This window comes from Leptidea sinapis, chromosome 2 (genome assembly GCF_905404315.1).
Source record: "Leptidea sinapis chromosome 2, ilLepSina1.1, whole genome shotgun sequence".
In the NCBI taxonomy this organism is placed as follows: domain Eukaryota; kingdom Metazoa; phylum Arthropoda; class Insecta; order Lepidoptera; family Pieridae; genus Leptidea; species Leptidea sinapis.
The window spans coordinates 20,181,016-20,198,649 of record NC_066266.1 but is presented as its reverse complement, the minus strand read 5'-3'; the positions used below and the strand labels follow the sequence as shown (position 1 = coordinate 20,198,649).

General features: G+C 35.5%; 1 protein-coding gene across 1 annotated transcript in view; it reads right to left on the bottom strand.

Annotated features, from left to right (window-relative positions):
• Window positions 1-15,069, bottom strand: part of LOC126973477 (zinc finger protein 69 homolog) — a 33,974-nt gene extending 18,905 nt beyond the window's left edge. Inside the window, exons 1-2 of the mRNA XM_050820806.1 lie at window positions 14,879-15,069; window positions 10,438-11,556 (exon numbers count right to left, since the gene is read on the bottom strand). Coding sequence (XP_050676763.1) covers window positions 10,438-11,556; window positions 14,879-14,977 — 1,218 coding nt within the window. The 5' untranslated portion in view covers window positions 14,978-15,069. The remainder of the gene's footprint in view (window positions 1-10,437; window positions 11,557-14,878) is intronic.
• Between the last annotated feature and the right edge of the window lie 2,565 nt (window positions 15,070-17,634).

Sequence of the window (17,634 nt, the reverse complement as noted above, 5' to 3'; positions counted from 1 at the left end):
TGAGATTCTAATAACAACTAGAGTAGTAAAAGAATTCTAAAGAAATAAATGTTGAGATTCTAATAACTACTAGAGTAGTTATTAGAATAGAATTCTAAAGGAATAAATTTTGAGATTCTAATAACTACTAGAGTAGTTATTAGAAAAGAATTCTAAAGGAATAAATTTTGAGATTCTAATAACTACTAGAGTAGTTATTAGAAAAGAATTCTAAAGGAATAAATTTTGAGATTCTAATAACTACTAGAGTACTTATTAGAAATGACATCAAAAAGTATTGGTATCTATACTACTACCGCTTTGGAAACAAATGGCGCTCTGAGAGAGAAGAAGCGGCGCAAGAAACTCTCCCAGCATTCTTTTTTTTTTGCGCTCTTTTCAATAAAAATATACAATATTGTACAGCCATTTCTATCGTTATAAAATAATCACAATCTAGTCCCAGGCTGTCCGATCATTTAGATATTCAGCAGTGGAGTAATAGGATTTACGACAGAGCCATTTTTTTTTATAAAACATTTAAATTTATTCATAGATAATGCCTGAACAATGGCTGGGACTTTATTATATAAGTGATATATATATATATAAGTGTTTATATATATGAAGATACATTTACCCTTAAAGCTATTATGTATCTTATGAAGCCTACTAGAATTAGTTACAAGCAATCCCTTATTTCTAGTGTTATAATAATGAAAATCACTATTAAGAGCAAAAAGGTGACGATTTTTGTGAACGTATATTAAATTTTCATAAATGTACTGACAATGAACAGTCTTTGAGAGACTGTCTATAACCAAGCTGATATATAGCACGAACAGCTCTATTTGCAGAGCAAACACTATATCAATGTCAGCAGCATGTCCCCATAGTAAAATACCGTACGTCATGATGCTGTGACTTTGTCGCCATATAGCACCACGGAAACCTAAAAAAGACAAAAAGACTTACATTTTTTTCTCATCCTCAGCCACTTCTTCGGACTCATCCGTCTCATCACCTTTCATCTCTTCGGAGTCGTCTCGCTGCTGGATGATCACTATATCCGTCTCGTACGTTTCATCATTGTCATCAGAATTCTGTGCTGCTTTTTTCTGAAAATTGTTTGATTATTGGGCCTTGGATAACTCATATGTCATTACATTCCAGATTTATGTCACTTTGTATAAGTGTGCGTGCATTGCTCAAAATAGAGGTTTACTGTCAACCTCAATATTTTATGTTTTACATTCGTATCTTTTATTTAACGTGAAAAAATATACCTGAGAAGAACGGGCGCAAAGTTATTTTCGCATTTTGTGCAAAACAAGCAAAACTAGTATATTATTATAAATAATAATAAATAAACTACGATTTATTTTTTCTGCATTATCGATTGATGTTAAGATTGGTGTGATGCTGATTAATATTAGTATAATAATGTAAAATAAATAAACCTAGATTTAAGTTCAAAGAGAATATAATTTTCTAAAAGAATTAATAAAGCGACTTAAAACAACAGAAACTGCAATAGTATTACCAAGAAAAGCAAAATGTAACAATGAAAACTTCAAAAACAAAGCTGTAATATGAAATTAGCATGAAAATATCACGTGTACCTAACGGTAATGAATCTGCAAACCGTACTGACGCAACAGGACGAGCGCGAGGGGTTGAAAGGGAAACGTGAGGGATTCACGTGTCAGCGAATTCCACAATAATGTGTAGTATGTGGAATGTTAAACATGATAAATACTTAGATGTTAACTCTTACTTACATTAAAAAAGTTAATTACATCCGACAGAAGTCCCCAATGCTTTTTATCTCTATTATCATCAGGTACACCTTCATTATTTTCCATTTCTTTACTTATCTCTTCTGCAGTGTATTCTTCAATAACAAAATCTAGGTCTTTATTTACCTCATCTGGTTCTTTCTTTATAACATCAGCATTCTCTTGCGCCACTTCTGAATATTCACAAAGATTATCATTCGCCGCTTCGTCTGTTCCTTTTTCATCCTCCATAAAGTCTTTCTCCACTTTTATATCTACTGAATCAATGAGTGGAATTCCAGTTGGAGTTTCAATATTGTCACCATTAGAGTTTTCAATTTCGCTACAATTGCCAACAGTACTAATTGAATTCTTTACATCATCCATTCCGTCATCAGGTGCCTTTATAGAATTTTCTTCGTTTGGATCCTGGGCTGTACCATCTATTGTTCTATTAATTTCGTTAATTTGATCCTGTTCCATTTCCACATTTACACTGACGTCGATAATACGAGCAGAATTAGAAGAGCTTGCAATAATATCATATTCAGTTTTAACATAATCTATATACGGTTTGTCATTTGTCGATTTGGCTTCAATTTTAACATGTGTCAATTCGTTCTCTTCGATATCAATTTCACTTTTAATATCAGCCAAATAATTATCATCGTTGCATTTATTCTCTTCATCATTGTTCATCTCTACATCATCTACTACCTCTTCTTTAACTCTAGCACTATTATTCTCCGTATCATCTGTCAACTCTTCTTCTAAATCCGAGTCGACGACAATTTCTGCTACAGGATCTTGACAGTGAACAATACCTTTCCATTTTTTGTTAGAATGAGGTACCGGAATTATTAAACGCTTTCCTTTACGTACGTCTTGTGCATTCATATTTTCATTTACTGAGAAGGCTAAAAAGAAACGCATATTTATCAAGGATTATTCAATTTGTGCATTAACTTGGATGCCGCAGTCGCTCGACGTACCGCTTCGCTGCGGTGTATATTTGAGCGAAGCGAGGTAAACTAAGTCTGTGTACAAATAATCCTTACATGTTTTAAAGCATTAATTCTCTGTCTTTATTGTTTTTTAACATTCGTATTGTTATTTTTTCTTTTCTTTTTTTAATGTTAATTGTTCATATCTATTGTAATTGTAAAAAATTGGGTGGCAGTTTTTCGCAAATAAATAAATTCTTATTATTATTAAAAACAAAACAAAATTAATCAAACAATATTTGATCAATCGGCTTAATTTTTAAATAAATATAAATAGCGCGTGTTAATTAACAATAATTTCTAAATCATGTTTGTTTTTAATTATAATAATTGAATCAAGTCGAAATTCAAAATTCAGTCTCGACTAAACCTGGAAAATTTCGAAAGCTTTCTATGGGTTCAAAATTTTACAAAATCGGTCCAGAAATGGCCGAGAAACAATTAAACACAAAAATCAATTAGAGTCACCCGTTGGGAGCTTCGCTCAATAAATTACAAACAAAATGCCTTCTTAATCTCGAAGACCGGACCGCATTATATGACGACGTTACAAGATGAGCGACGAGGATTTAGTCATTATATTTTCATTATTGTGTGCAGAAGAAGAACGAATTGTGGAAGAGAAAAAAAAGATGAAATGGATTGATGATATACCAAGGTTACAGTATTAAGAAGGCGAATATTCTATTTGTTTCCTCGCCTTAATGACTCTGCACGTCAAAATATTCTCTCGGAGGCGACTCTAACACGACGCGTAACAACGTATAGTGCAGCACTGCTCTGTGTTACAGTTTTAACAAAGAGAATGTAAATACTACGTAATAAGGGGCGGGACTGCCTGAGTAAAAATTGAAATTAGTTTGACATTTTTTTATGAAAATAAGGGACGAGACGAGCAGGACGTTCAGCTGATGGTAATTGATACGCCATGCCCATTACAATGCAATATCGCTCGGGATTTTTGAAAAACCCAAAAAGTTCTGAGCGGCACAACAGTTGCGCTCGTCACCTTGAGACATAATATGTTAGGTCTCATTTGCTCAGTAATTTCAGGTACGACACCCTTCAGACCGAAACACATTACTGCTTCTAGGCAGAAACAGGCGCCTTTGTGGTACCCATAACCTAGCCGGCATCCTGTGCAAAGGAGTCGCCCACTGGTAAAACATAGGTTTGAAATAGTAGTAATTACAGTATTGCGATCGGCTACGAAGTATAATGCGGCTAAGTTTGAAAGCGAACAGTTGCTTTAATCTTCTTTTTTGACGTGGGTAACACTGAAAATGTTTAGAACTGGCCAGTTAGACATTGCTAATGAAAACCTTTCTTGAATTTCAATTTTAGAACTCTTTGGTTACCTAATGTAGATTGCATTCATTTGTCATTTGTTTTTGTGAATTGGCGGCAAATCTAAAACTCTTGTTACACGTGAAAATTAAACTAACGCGAGAAAATTTTCGGTCAATGATTTATTATGACCGAAGGCTGTTGTAGGCTTACTCAACAACAAAGCTATGATAGGCTGCGATTAGCATTTGTTAATGAAGGCCCATCTCGTGCCTATATTTACAATTGGTTTAACGAGTTTAAGCGTGGACGTAGCAATCTCAATGATGATCCGCGTGAGGGACGTCCTTTAACAGCGACTACTGAAGATAACATCAGTGCTGTGCGACGCATGATAGAGGAAGATAAGAGAGTGACCTATTAGCAGATACGGGCAAGCCTAGGCATTGGTATGAGTCGAGTTCAAAAAATATTATACGAACATTTAGGCGTCAGGAAGCTTTGTACCAGATGGATTCCCCATACTTTAACCGACGACCAGAAACACCTTCGCATGAACTGCTGTCGCCAAATGTTAGATAAGTTCAACGGCGGTGACTCAAATGCTGTATTTGACATCGTCACCGGTGATGAAAGCTGGATATATTGCTACGAACCTGAAACCAAAACACAATCAGCTCAGTGGGTGTTTTCTTTCGAGGATCGGCCAACTAAGGTAAAGAAAGGAAGAAATCAAGGAAAAAAGATGTTTCCCTCATTCTTCGGTCGGAAAGGTCATTTCGCGACAGTTGTGATAGAAGATGGAAGGACAGTTACTGCAGACTGGTATGTCAATCGCTGTTTGCCTGGTGTCTTGGAAAAAATTTGACAGCAGCGCCCTCGAAGCAGGATCCTCCTTCACCACGACAATGCTTCAGCGCACTCCGCATAACGGACTGTTGAATATTTGACTATGGCGGGTGTCGAGATAATGTGTCATCCGCCATACAGTCCTGACCTGGCGCCCTACGACTTTTATTTATTCCTAAGACTTCGAGGTATTCGCTTTACGAGCCCTGAACACGCGGTGAAAGCGTACGAAAATGCCATAGAAGAGACCCCTAAGGAAGAATGGGCCCACTGATTTTCTCAGTGGTTCCATCGAATGCGACGACGTGTACAGAGGAACGGAGATTACTTCGAAAAAAACAAAAGTATTGGCAACTTTCTACATTTAATCCGGTTTTCGTTTTCTAAACATTTTCAGTGTTACCTAGGTACAAGATTATAGCCGTCATCTGCCAATGACTGCACGTTTCATACAATCGAGTGAGTCGCTTATTTCTTAGAGAGTTTCTCCGGACTGAGTTTAAAGGGTACCGTAGCAAGTGACATTACTGGGCAAATGAGACAAAACATCTTGTGGTCAAAGTGACGAGTATAATTGTGATATTGCTGTCGGAACTTTGGTATAAATTATTTTAGTAAGTCATGTATTGGGCGCTGTTTATGATTTAGCAACATGATCCCAGATAATGTACAAAACAAATGTGTTACGAAATTTTAAAGATTTGTTGGAAAACGTACTATAACATAAATGCTTTTCTTAATGATACCACAGACTGGGAATGGAGCGAGCACCCACAGGCTATTTAATTATATTTTTTTTTATGAAAATAAGGGACGAGACGAGCAGGACGTTCAGCTGATGTTAATTGATACACCCTGCTGATTACAATGCAGCGCCGTTCAGTATTCTTGAAAAACCAAAAATTCTGAACGGCACTACAATTGCGCTCGTCACCTTGAGACAAGATGTTAAGTCTCATTTGCCCAGTAATTTCACTAGCTACGGCGCCCTTTTGTCCGAAACACAGTAATGTTTACACATTACTGCTTCACGGCAGAAAAAGGCGCGCCGTTGTGGTACCCATAATCTAGCCGGTGTCCTGTGCAAAGCAGTCTGCCACTGGTAAAATATGTTTATTGTACGATATCACATTGTAATCCATATTTTTATAAAACTAAAATTCTATTTTGAATGGTAGGTTTTGACTTTTGAAAAAGTGATTTTAAATCCTAATTTGAATAAAAATATTTGCATTTGAATCAAGAATCCGTTTTTTTTGGCATTTTCCATCAGATGAATGTGTTTTCGTAATTCTGTTACTTTTCCAGCACGAAAAATACTAAAAGGCATTTATTTTCTCTAAATTGGTTTCTTTAAATTTTTTTTGATTTCTGTTCAAACACTACCAGAGCTTCGGAAACAAAAGAGAGAGAGTAGAAATGGGGCAAGATACTCCTAGCATTCTTTTTTTGGGCTCTTTTTAATATACAATATTGTACTGTCATTACAATTGCTAAAAAATAATCATAATCTAGTCCCAGGCTGTCCGATCACTTATATATTCAGCTGTGGAGTAGTAGGATTTACGTCAGAGCCATTTTTTAATAAAACATCTAAATTTATTTATAGATAATGCCTGAACAGTGGCTGGGACTTTATTATAAAAGTGTATACATTTACCCTTTAAGCTATGTATCTAAGCTATGTATCTTATAAAGCCTACTAGAATTAGTTACAAGCAATCCCTTATTTCTAGTGTTATAATAATGAAAATCAAATCAAAAACGGCTGGATCACTTGGCGTTGCGTAGAGACATCGCTTCATTGTGTGTCCTCTACCGCATTTATCACGGGGAGTGTTCCAAAGAGCTGTTTCACCTGATTCCTGCCGCCGAATTTCACCTTCTCACGACACGTCACAAGTTAGGATATCATCCCCACCATCTGGATGTGTGGCGGTCCTCCACAGTGCGGTTTTCAAGGGGCTTTCTTCCACGTACTACAAAGCTGTGGGCAATGTGGGAATGAGCTTCCTTGTGCGGTGTTTCCGGGACGATACGACATGGGAACCTTCAAAAAAAGAGCGTACACCTTCCTTAAAGGCCGGCAACGCTCCTGTGATTCCTCCGGTGTTGCGGTTGGTGTTCAAGAGAATGTGGGCGGCGGTGATCACTTAACACCAAAATATCACTATTTAGAGCAAAAAGGTAACGATTTTTGTGAATGTATATAAAATCTTCATAAATTAACTGAAAATTAACAGTCACAATATTTATTTCTTTAATTTTTTTCAATCATTATAAATTTTGAATACTCACAGTTCAATATAGTTGGAGCTGTATTGCTTGAAGAAATTGAGTTACTCTTTGCATTTAGCACCGTTCTTGAGGGCAAATAAACCTGAAAATAGTCAAAATTAAATTAAAATGCATAAAAAAGGCATTTTCTCAAAATTGAATAATTTTTGATGTCATTTCTAATAACTACTAGATACTACTACCACTTCGGAAACAAATGGCACTCTGAGAGAGAAGAGGCGCAAGAAACTCTCGCAGCATTCCTTTTTTGCGCTCTTTTTCAATAAAAATATACAATATTGTACAGTCATTTCTATCGCTATAAAATAATCACAATCTAGTCCCAGGCTTTCCGAAACATTTAGATATTCAGCAGTGGAAGTAATAGGATTTACGACAGAGCCATTTTTTTATAAATTTATTTATAGATAATGCCTGAACAGTGTCTGGGACTTTATTATAGAAGTGTATACATTTACCCTTATTTAATTTCTGCTTCAATAGCTTTGGTATTACTATTTAGAATAACATACGGCGCCATATATAAACACACATGTCACACGGAGGGAAGGGGTCGACGAAGTGTCACAAGAGGAGGACCGTCAAGGAATTAGCAAGTTTTAATACACTTTTATTTATTTACTAGCTGACCCAGCAAACGTTGTATAGCCGATATTAAAATCACGATACAAAAGTAACTGTTGATCGTAGATGGGTGAAAATTTGAAGTTGTATGTATTTTTTAATGCTGACTCATAATCAAACAAATTTAAAAGAAAAATGTCAAATTGGCGTGGTCCACCCTTATCATATAGGAGGATGAAAAATAGATGTTGTCCGATTCTCAGACCTACCCAATATGCACTCAAAATTTCCTGAGAATCGGTCAAGCCGTTTCCAAGGAGTTTAACTACAAACACCGCGACATGAGAAACCACAATTAGGTGAAAAAAGCGGATAAAAGGGGAAACAAATTATTATCTCCTTAACTACGCAAAATCGTAGAACATACATAGGGGTGATTCGGATACTCATCACCATGAGGCTTTCAAATTTTAGCTTTGAACGACAAATTCTCGGCCACCTGTATGTGTGTGTGATGTACTGATGCTCGGTCAAGTTTTATCTATTATATATATATAAATGAATTGCTGTTCGCCAGTCTCACTAAAACTCGAGGACGGCTGGACCGATTTGGCTAATTTTGGTCTTGAATTATTTGTGGAAGTCCAGAGAAGGTTTAAAAGGTGAATAAATAGGAAAATGCTCAGAATTAAATAAAAACAACAATTTTGAATGAATGAATTTTATTTTGATGTGTCCCCAGTCGTTCAGAAATCAATTAAAAATAATAGTTTAAAATGAATAACTAATTAGAATTTTTATATCTTTCTAACATTCTCAGGAGGTAAAATTTAAGCTTCCTTAAAACACGGGTAAATAACACTTAAAAAAGGTTTCCTTTTGTTTCTTTTAAGTTTATCTTATACGAAAGTTTACGTCTTTTATATATCGATTGAGGCAGTACGAATGCTGCCGGGTCAGCTAGTGAATAATAAATTTATTGAACACTAGCTGACCCAACAGACGTTGTTCTGTATATAATAAATAAAATAATGTTTTTATATGAATTTGTCAATAATATATATCATAACATCAAAAATTACTTCGTAAAATATGCACCCTGCTGTCGTGATGAAATTGTTTCACAGCAGAACTGTCAAACCGTGCGTCAATAAATTCTCTCATAGAAATTATGTATGGACACATGAAAGGACAAAAAAATTGTTGTTTTTATTTAATTTTGCAGCATTTTCCTATTTATTCACCTTTAAAACCTTCTCTGGACTTCCACAAATAATTCAAGACCAGAATTAGCCAAATCAGTCCAGCCGTTCCCGAGTTTTAGCGAGACTAACGAACAGCAATTCATTTTTATATATATAGATAAATTTATTGAACATAGCGCACCGAGTATCAGAGCCGCCATATTACCTGTTTCATTTCACAACACATAAAGGTTGTCTGATGCAAAATGGATTTCTTAATTTAACGTTTTGGCTTCACACTCCTATATTTGTAATACAACAAGAAATAATAAATTTCTATTAACCTACATGTTACACGGATATAAATATGTTAGTTTCCTTTTTTTTAAGACAATAAGGGAGGAGACAGGCTGTCCATTTTAATGGAGTCCGCTCAGGATTCTTGAAAAACCTAAAAATTATGCGCGGCTCTATAATTGCGCTCGTCACCTTGAGACATAAGATGTTAAGTCACATTTAGCCAGTAATTTCACTAGTTATGGCACCCTTCAACCAAAACACAATAATGCTTACTTATAATATAATATCATAATATTAACACGTTTTACACAAATTATCTTGCCCCAAGTTAAGCATATATAGCCTGTGTTATGGGTTACAAGACAACAATATATTTAATACAATATACTTACTTAAACATACATAAATACATTTAAACAAACATGACTCGGAAACAAACATCCATATTCATCATATAAATGCTTGCACCTACCGGGATTCGAACCCGGGAACCTCTAGCTTAGTAGGTAGGATCGCTAACCACTCGGCTATACAGGTCGTCACTGCACATACACATTAATGCTTCATGGCAGAAAAAGAGGTTGTTGTGGTACTCATAATCTAGCAGGCATCCTGTGCAAAGAAGTCTCCCCCCACAGCTGCCATGTGGAACCAATTATGGCTTCACTTTTCCTGATCTCATACGACTTAAGGACCTTTTAGCTTACAGCACACCCCCAACTAAAATTATTGTTGCCTCATGAGTTTCCATCTCATGAGCCTCTTGCACGTTTTCGGCATTTTACATTAAAAAAAAAAGAAAAAAAGGGCTGGTTTTCAATATCCCTCAGTAAAAAATTACTAGATTACTAGTTGACCCGACAGACGTTGTCCTGTATACAAATCGGTCCAGCCGTTAGGAGGAGTTCACTAACATACACATGAGCAGGAGAATTATATGAACGGAATTGAGAATCTAAACCAATCGCAAACTCACTGGAACACACAAAAAAATCATCAAAATCGGTCCAGCCAGGTAGTTCAATTGTGAATCAAAACCATTCTCGAATCCACCTGAAGACACACAGAAAGTTTCATTATAATCGGTCCAGCCCTTTAAGACGAGTTCAGCTACATCAGACGCACAAAAAAGGTTTCTTTCTTTCTTTCTAAATATATATATTAAGATGTTTGATAAAAAAAAGTATTACTTACATAATCAAACGGAACAGCATATGTAGTATTTTTATGTATCTGAGTGTTGTGTGCATGAACCATGGAAGGATGAAGGAATACATTATCCGCACACAATAAGCACTTGAAGCTGAGCACATAAGAACTTGTATGCACTGCAACATGTTCAGCGAGCATGCATTTCCTCCTGATCTTCTTCGAACAAACCGCACAATTCACTACGAACCGGGTCATTGCTTTATGCATATACAGCTCTTCGCTACTCTGGAACCGTCTGTGGCAGAAAGTACAATTAAAACTCCATGGCTGTGTCAGCTCCTTATTGTGGTCAATTCTGCAGTTCACCTCCTTGCATAGTCTACAGAAATCCGGGAACAGTACAATTGGTAGATCAGATCTTACAGAATGTCTTCTAACCATATGCTCAAACAGCTCCGTCTCACTTGGATAGAAGGCCGCACACAGGTGGCAGCAGAATCGTCGCTTCACTTTCTTTAACTCCTGATAATGGGCACAGATTCGTAGATGGTCTATCAATGCAGTGCAGCACTCCAGATTTTCGGAACATCCTGGGCATGTTTGGGGCCCTTCATGCTGCAGGATATCCTGACCACAACGCCAACATACTGATTTTACACTTCGTATGAACAGTCTGCGGTAGACGAGGTAAGCCACTATATTGCATTGCAGCCGGTTGACAATTTCGAGTTTCATATTATACTCATCATGGTTGTTCATGTGTTCTTGGAAGTGTCTTAAATGCCACCATCCCTTTGAGCATATATAGCATTTATAATGAAGAGGCGGTCCTCGATTATCGATGTCCAGATCGCACCAGTTCCGCCATTGGAACATCACTTGCTGAAATTTTTTATTGGGGGAGTATTGATTATTATCTCGAACTACCCTCCCCGCGTAGTTTCTCAGTTCTATGTCGAGTATTTGATTTGGGATACTTTTAATTCTATATCTATTTGAATATTTGATGGCCTGCTTCATGTCCACGATGAAGAATGTCGGCTTGTTCGGCTGGTACTCTTCATGATATTCTTCAACTTCAACTTTGATATCAAATTTTAGATTAGGTTGCGCCGGCTCGTCGCTATTTCTAATTTTCGACAACGTCTTCTCGACCTGTTCCTGAAAAAATAAAATGTTTTTTATTGAATTTAACTTGCTTCGCTGAGGCAGAAACTTACAATCCGCACTTGACGTTGGTTCTATGTCTTTCTTAAAATTACAACAGTGTCCAACCGTATCATGACTTTCTACTGAAAACGAAACCACCGCCGAAATCTTCGGTGTCGGTTTTTGTTTCGACCGAAACCGAAGCCCACATTTTTTCAGAATTGTTGAAAATGTAGTAGAGTTTTATAGTTTCCTAGATATACATCGCATCTAGGGTTCTTTTTCACTCTTTATGCTGAGATTTATAGAGCTAACTTTGCTCAGACTTTACATAAGTAAAACTTTGCTGATTGTGATAAAACGCAAACTTAACTTTTGCATTCGGCTGTCTAAGCTTCACCTCAGTATAATTTCAGCTGTCAAATGACGTGACAGCAATGTATTCGTAACTAGAGATCTAGTTACGAATACATTGCTGTCACCATTAACGACCGTTTTCACTAACATTTCTATCCTTAGTTAAACTTATTAGAAGTATAAAAATCTATCCTTTTTCGTTTACTTACATTTCAATAACCTTTTGACAGATAGCATTGGACTATAACTATATTGGACTGTGGATAGATAAGATCTTGTCATTAAACGGTGACGGCAATGTATCCGTAAGTTAAACTAAGGGTAAATTAAACTAAAACTAAGATAGGTTATTGAAAACGGCCATTAGTGACAACATCTTAACTGTCCATAGTTATGTTCAATATAGTTATAGTCCAATGCTTTATGTCGATAGGTTATTGAAAGTTTATGCTAAGCTTACACATAGCTATGTTATATGAGAGTAAAGTCTGTGCAAACTCTAACCCCCTTATTCATAATGGTCCACTAACTTTAAGCAGCCGCTTAGGAATGTTTCTTCTCATTCCGACTTAGGTAAATAGAAGAAGACAGAGTGAGAATTAGCAATGCTTTAAGTTAGCAGACTATTATAAATAAGGGGGTAAGTATGGTAGATCTATTATCTCAGTCTTAGTGTCAACAACTCTCAATACCTACTAGTTTTTGTATCGAAAGCACCTTATTCAACCCAAACTACACATACGGAATAAGACTGCTCACAATAGAACTATATATAACTACTGTTAACTACTAAACACTTTCTCTACAAACAAAATGAGGTTTGATGCACTTTCAATCGGCATTCAGAAACATGAAACACGAGATGACGAGCGAGTTTGCCAAATTATTCCATTTTGTGGTAAGTAGAACAGATGTTCTTACCTTGCCACATTCTATTGTACATACCAGTAATATAAAATCATAGTTTTTAGCGCGATATCAGAGACATTTCTTGGGAATGAGTGCCGCTGATCATGGCCACATACAGGAAACGCCTATTACTAATGAGCATACCTGGGTGTCTCAATGTCTCATTTTTTCATTATTTCTATTTTTCTTTGTTTTCATTTTGCTTTGTCTCCTTTGCTATTTAATTTGTCATGTCAGGATAATTTTAAAATGATAATTATTTAATATTAAAACATTTTAAGTTTAGAATAAGTGGACTCGCTATTCGTCACATAAACACTTATTTTTCATGAAGATGGCTTAAATTGTTTGTTTGTTTCTTGTATATTTTAACAATAAATAAAAAAACCAAAGCTAACTGTTACATTACCTATCAACGGTGAGTACAATTGACTGTTTATATAATATATCAATAGTAAAACATATGTTTTTGCGTATAATGCTACTAAATCATAAGCTACTGCTTCTAGGCAACACAACACAATTATCATGGAACTTAGTCATACAATAAACAGAGCTGTGGCCAGAAGTGATGTGATTGGTTGGATTGATGGACGCCACACCCATACCCACGAAAAAATTGGTTAACTCGAACTTTATAGTCATAGTTTGCTTTGTCGGTATAAATTGTCTTTACATGTTAATAAAAGAGTTATCTGCTGGAATTAGCCCACGGTTAAAACTTAGCATCCCGTAGCATGAATTATTAGTTAAAATATATTGTAATTGATAGACCTTTAGTCCACGATTATAATGCTACCACTCTTAATACAAGGTAATACACCATTCAAGAGAAAATAATTATAAGTATAATAACCTAACCTCAGATTATGACATTTTTATGGGGAGGAAAGAAAGAGAAACATCTAGAATTCGTATCTGGCACTAGACGGCCGATGCCGCGGCCCACTATGCTCGGCTCGTGTGTTGTTTTAACAGCTCAAACATAACCTAATCTAACCAATTTTAATAAATTCTAGTTGGTAAAGCTTTGGTCCACGATTATAGTGCTATTAATATTATTATAAGATAATGTACAGTTTTCAAGAAAATAACTAAACAAATTACAACTTCAAAACAGGAATGGAAGGAAGACACGTAAATAAAACACAGAACACGAGCACTAATACATAATAATATATTAAAAGTGAGCACACATCTTATGAAAGTGTCCTTTTTATATCGATGACAACATCATATGTATGTGATCACTGCGGCCCATGCACCACCAGAGGAATCACAAGTGTTGCTGTAATAAAGTGTTGAATACACATGATTTGAAAATAGAATACAAATTGGAAATGATTGGTGAGGATTGTACTGGGGGCATTGTAGTCAACGGGGTTAAACTTTATAATGTCGACCATCGATATAGTAGTAGTAACTATTAGTTATTAGAAATGACATCAAAAAGAATTCTAAAGGAATCAATTTTGAGAAAATAAATGCCTTTTATGCCTTTATATCAGATTTTAGAGGTGGCAGAGGGGGGAGGGTTACCCCTTTGGCCGATTGGCAAACAGCTGAAGACTACCTGGATTTCTATTGTCTATAATTACCTTTATATAAGAAATATATCTATTTCTCAAAACATCACACAAATGACAGCATGTTTAGTCCATTTTCAATCTATAGATTTAGTTATAATTAATAAAATATTATCTAAAAATATATTTTGACCTGTTAATGGTGGTTTTCGAAAACCTATTTCATTTTAATTAAGGACAATACAATATTCTGTAACTAGTATTCATACAATTTTCAAAAAACATCCTACATTTTATTATAATATTAATTATTAAGTTTATGTGTAATGGCGACGCGATTTTATTTTTGACACGCATACCTACGCTGTGAACTACAAAGAATGTGTAGGTACCGATACAAAATATATACGGTAATAAAAGTTCTATATTACATGGAAATTTGTATTAGAAATTTGGGCTTTTATCAAAATACCGTCTCTTATAGTAGGTATTTCTAAGTTCCATGTAACAAAGTCAGAAACCAAAATGGAGGTAGTACAAACCTCTAACTCAGCAATCTTTGCATCGTCGTCCGACTCGATTTCAACAAATTCACGGGGTACCAATTTCGTTTTTCTGCTCCTTTTACTACGACTCGCCATTTTCTTATGATTTATTTTTTCATAGGTATGCACTACTTATCACTATTTACTTGTGAATTATAATGGAAAAATGCAACTACCTCATGTTTCAACTTTCATGTTACGTCATGTTCGCGGTTTACTTCAATTGACATTTGACAATTCACAAATTGACTTTTTTTTTCTTTGGCACTGCACAGTATGCGCATTCAGCCAAATTGACAATTTAATCTCTTTTCAATTTCACTTTTTACTTTTTTACTTTTTACCTACGTTTCGAAACAACACTTGCCTATGCTTTGGATAATTGGTACCACATTAAATTTATTATTGGGTTTGCAACAAATATATTCTAGGAGGTAGTTTCAAACTACGAAACTTAAATCAAATCAAATCAAAATCACTTTATTCATGTAGGTCACGGAGATGACACTTATGAAAGTAAAAATTTTTTTTCTTATTGAATTTATTGCTATTCTTAAAGGGTTGAGCTAATGAGAAGAATTGGCTAGAAACTCATTGCCACTCTTTTAAATCAAGATTTAGATTTTAATCGTTTTACAAATCATTTCAATTACAATATAATATGTAAAGTGATGCAACAAACATACTCAAACGTCAAATAGTCAATGCCTTACACTAGTAAGTTAAAAAAGAAAGTGTAAATTAAAACAACAAAAGTTATTGAATACAGTAGCTACATCATCCACGCACCCCTATATAAGTAAAGGTATTCTGTGTGCATTTTATAAGGGATTATATTATATAAAATATAATCTGAATCCGAGCCTCTGGCAACAGGATCATCCTGCCACTACAAGTAGCCCCCGTTCCCGAGCATGACGCATGAGTCAGCCAACGCCTCCCTCAACCATATTTTAGGGAAGGGGACGACCCGTCCCATGTCGCCGCCACTGCAAGCAGTGACATTTAAGCGAGAATGAAGAAGCCTGTTACGAGTACTCAAGCAAACAACAAAAAAAGGATCCTCATCGACAATATTATATATACTTCATTAATATAATTTATAATTATTAATATTATATTTTCTACAAACAGTAATCAAAAGCTTAATCCCTTAGGGTAATCATTCATCATTTAGTTTTCATTTTGTATCCACCACCTTTGAGGGTTGAGCTTTAATAAGAAGAAGCGGCAATAAACTCATTGTGACAAACACTCACTCACAAATCATTTCAGTTACAATATATGTAAACTGTAGTGGTAGTGGGCAGGGCACATAGTTCGACGGACAGATGGCCGTTGGGGCAGTAAAGTCCTCGAATGGCGACCATTCACCAGAAGACGCAGTGTTGGTAGTGTTGGTAGGCCCCCGACAAGATGGACCGATGACCGACGATCTGGTCAAAACCGCAAGAATACCTTGGATGAGGGCAGCGCAGGACCGATCGTCGTGGAAATCTTTGGGAGAGGTCTTTGTCCAGCACTGGACGTCTTCCGGCTGATGATGATGATATGTAAAGTGATGCAACAATAATACTCAAAAAAGAATATATATACAATAAAACAAAAATGAATATAAAAATACAGTAGTATTCATATTTATTATTGCATAATATTTTGTTAACTTTTGATAGGCCTAAATTCACAATCACGAAAAAACATAACTACAAATTTATTTACTTCAAATTCGAACTTAATACAATCTCTAAAGTGATTGTGACAACCTCAGAACTATTTTTTAAATTGAGAATAATAACATAAAAACTTGAACTAATAGGAACTTTATAACCATAGATTTGACTTCTGTCAAAATACCTAGTGTTGCACAAAAATGAATAAACATATCGATAGGTTAGTGAAAACAAGAAATGATCTAATCAGGGTTGGTAAAGTATATTACCGATAAAGAACGTCGTAAGCTAAAATAATAATAGGCCAATATTTTTTCGTATGTATAGTTTTATTTAAAAGGATGGACAATATTTAGCTCAATTAAAATAAAATCAAGACAGCATACACGAAAAGTCTTGGAAAGTTACACAATCAGTATTATATTTTTCTGGGAAGCAATACACGCATAAAAAATAGCTTTTTATAAGTATTCATCGTGATTCTGTATAAACCCAAGGGCTGGCCCCTTGGCTTTATACGGAATTACTTACTTATTATATGACAGATGATTAGACATGAGATTTTATAAACCATACTCCTTCCATACGTAATGCGTGTGCGAAAAGAATATTTCCAATACAAGGAGTAACGAATTATTAATAAAAAGAGAAGCTAAAAGTACTAATGAAGTATTAATAATCTCGTTGTCTTATGATATATGATGTACATATGCTACAATGATGGCAAACATACCCAAATTTCATGGTTTTCGATCTATGTTTTACAATTCTATGACGTATTTCCTTTACTTCATGATGTGACGCATTTACTAGTGGGAGGCTCCATTGCACCGGATGCCGACTAGATTATGGGTACCACAACGGCGCCTATTTCTATCATGAAGCAGTAATGTGTAAACATTACTGTGTTTCGTTCTGAAGGGCGCCGTAGCTAGTGAAATTACTGGGCAAATGAGACTTGACATCTTATGTCTCAAGGTGACGAGCGCAGTTGTAGTGCCGCTTAGAATTTTTGGGTTTTTCAACAATCCTAAGCAGCACTGCATTGTAATGGGTAGGGCATATCCTACCCTTCTCTTATTT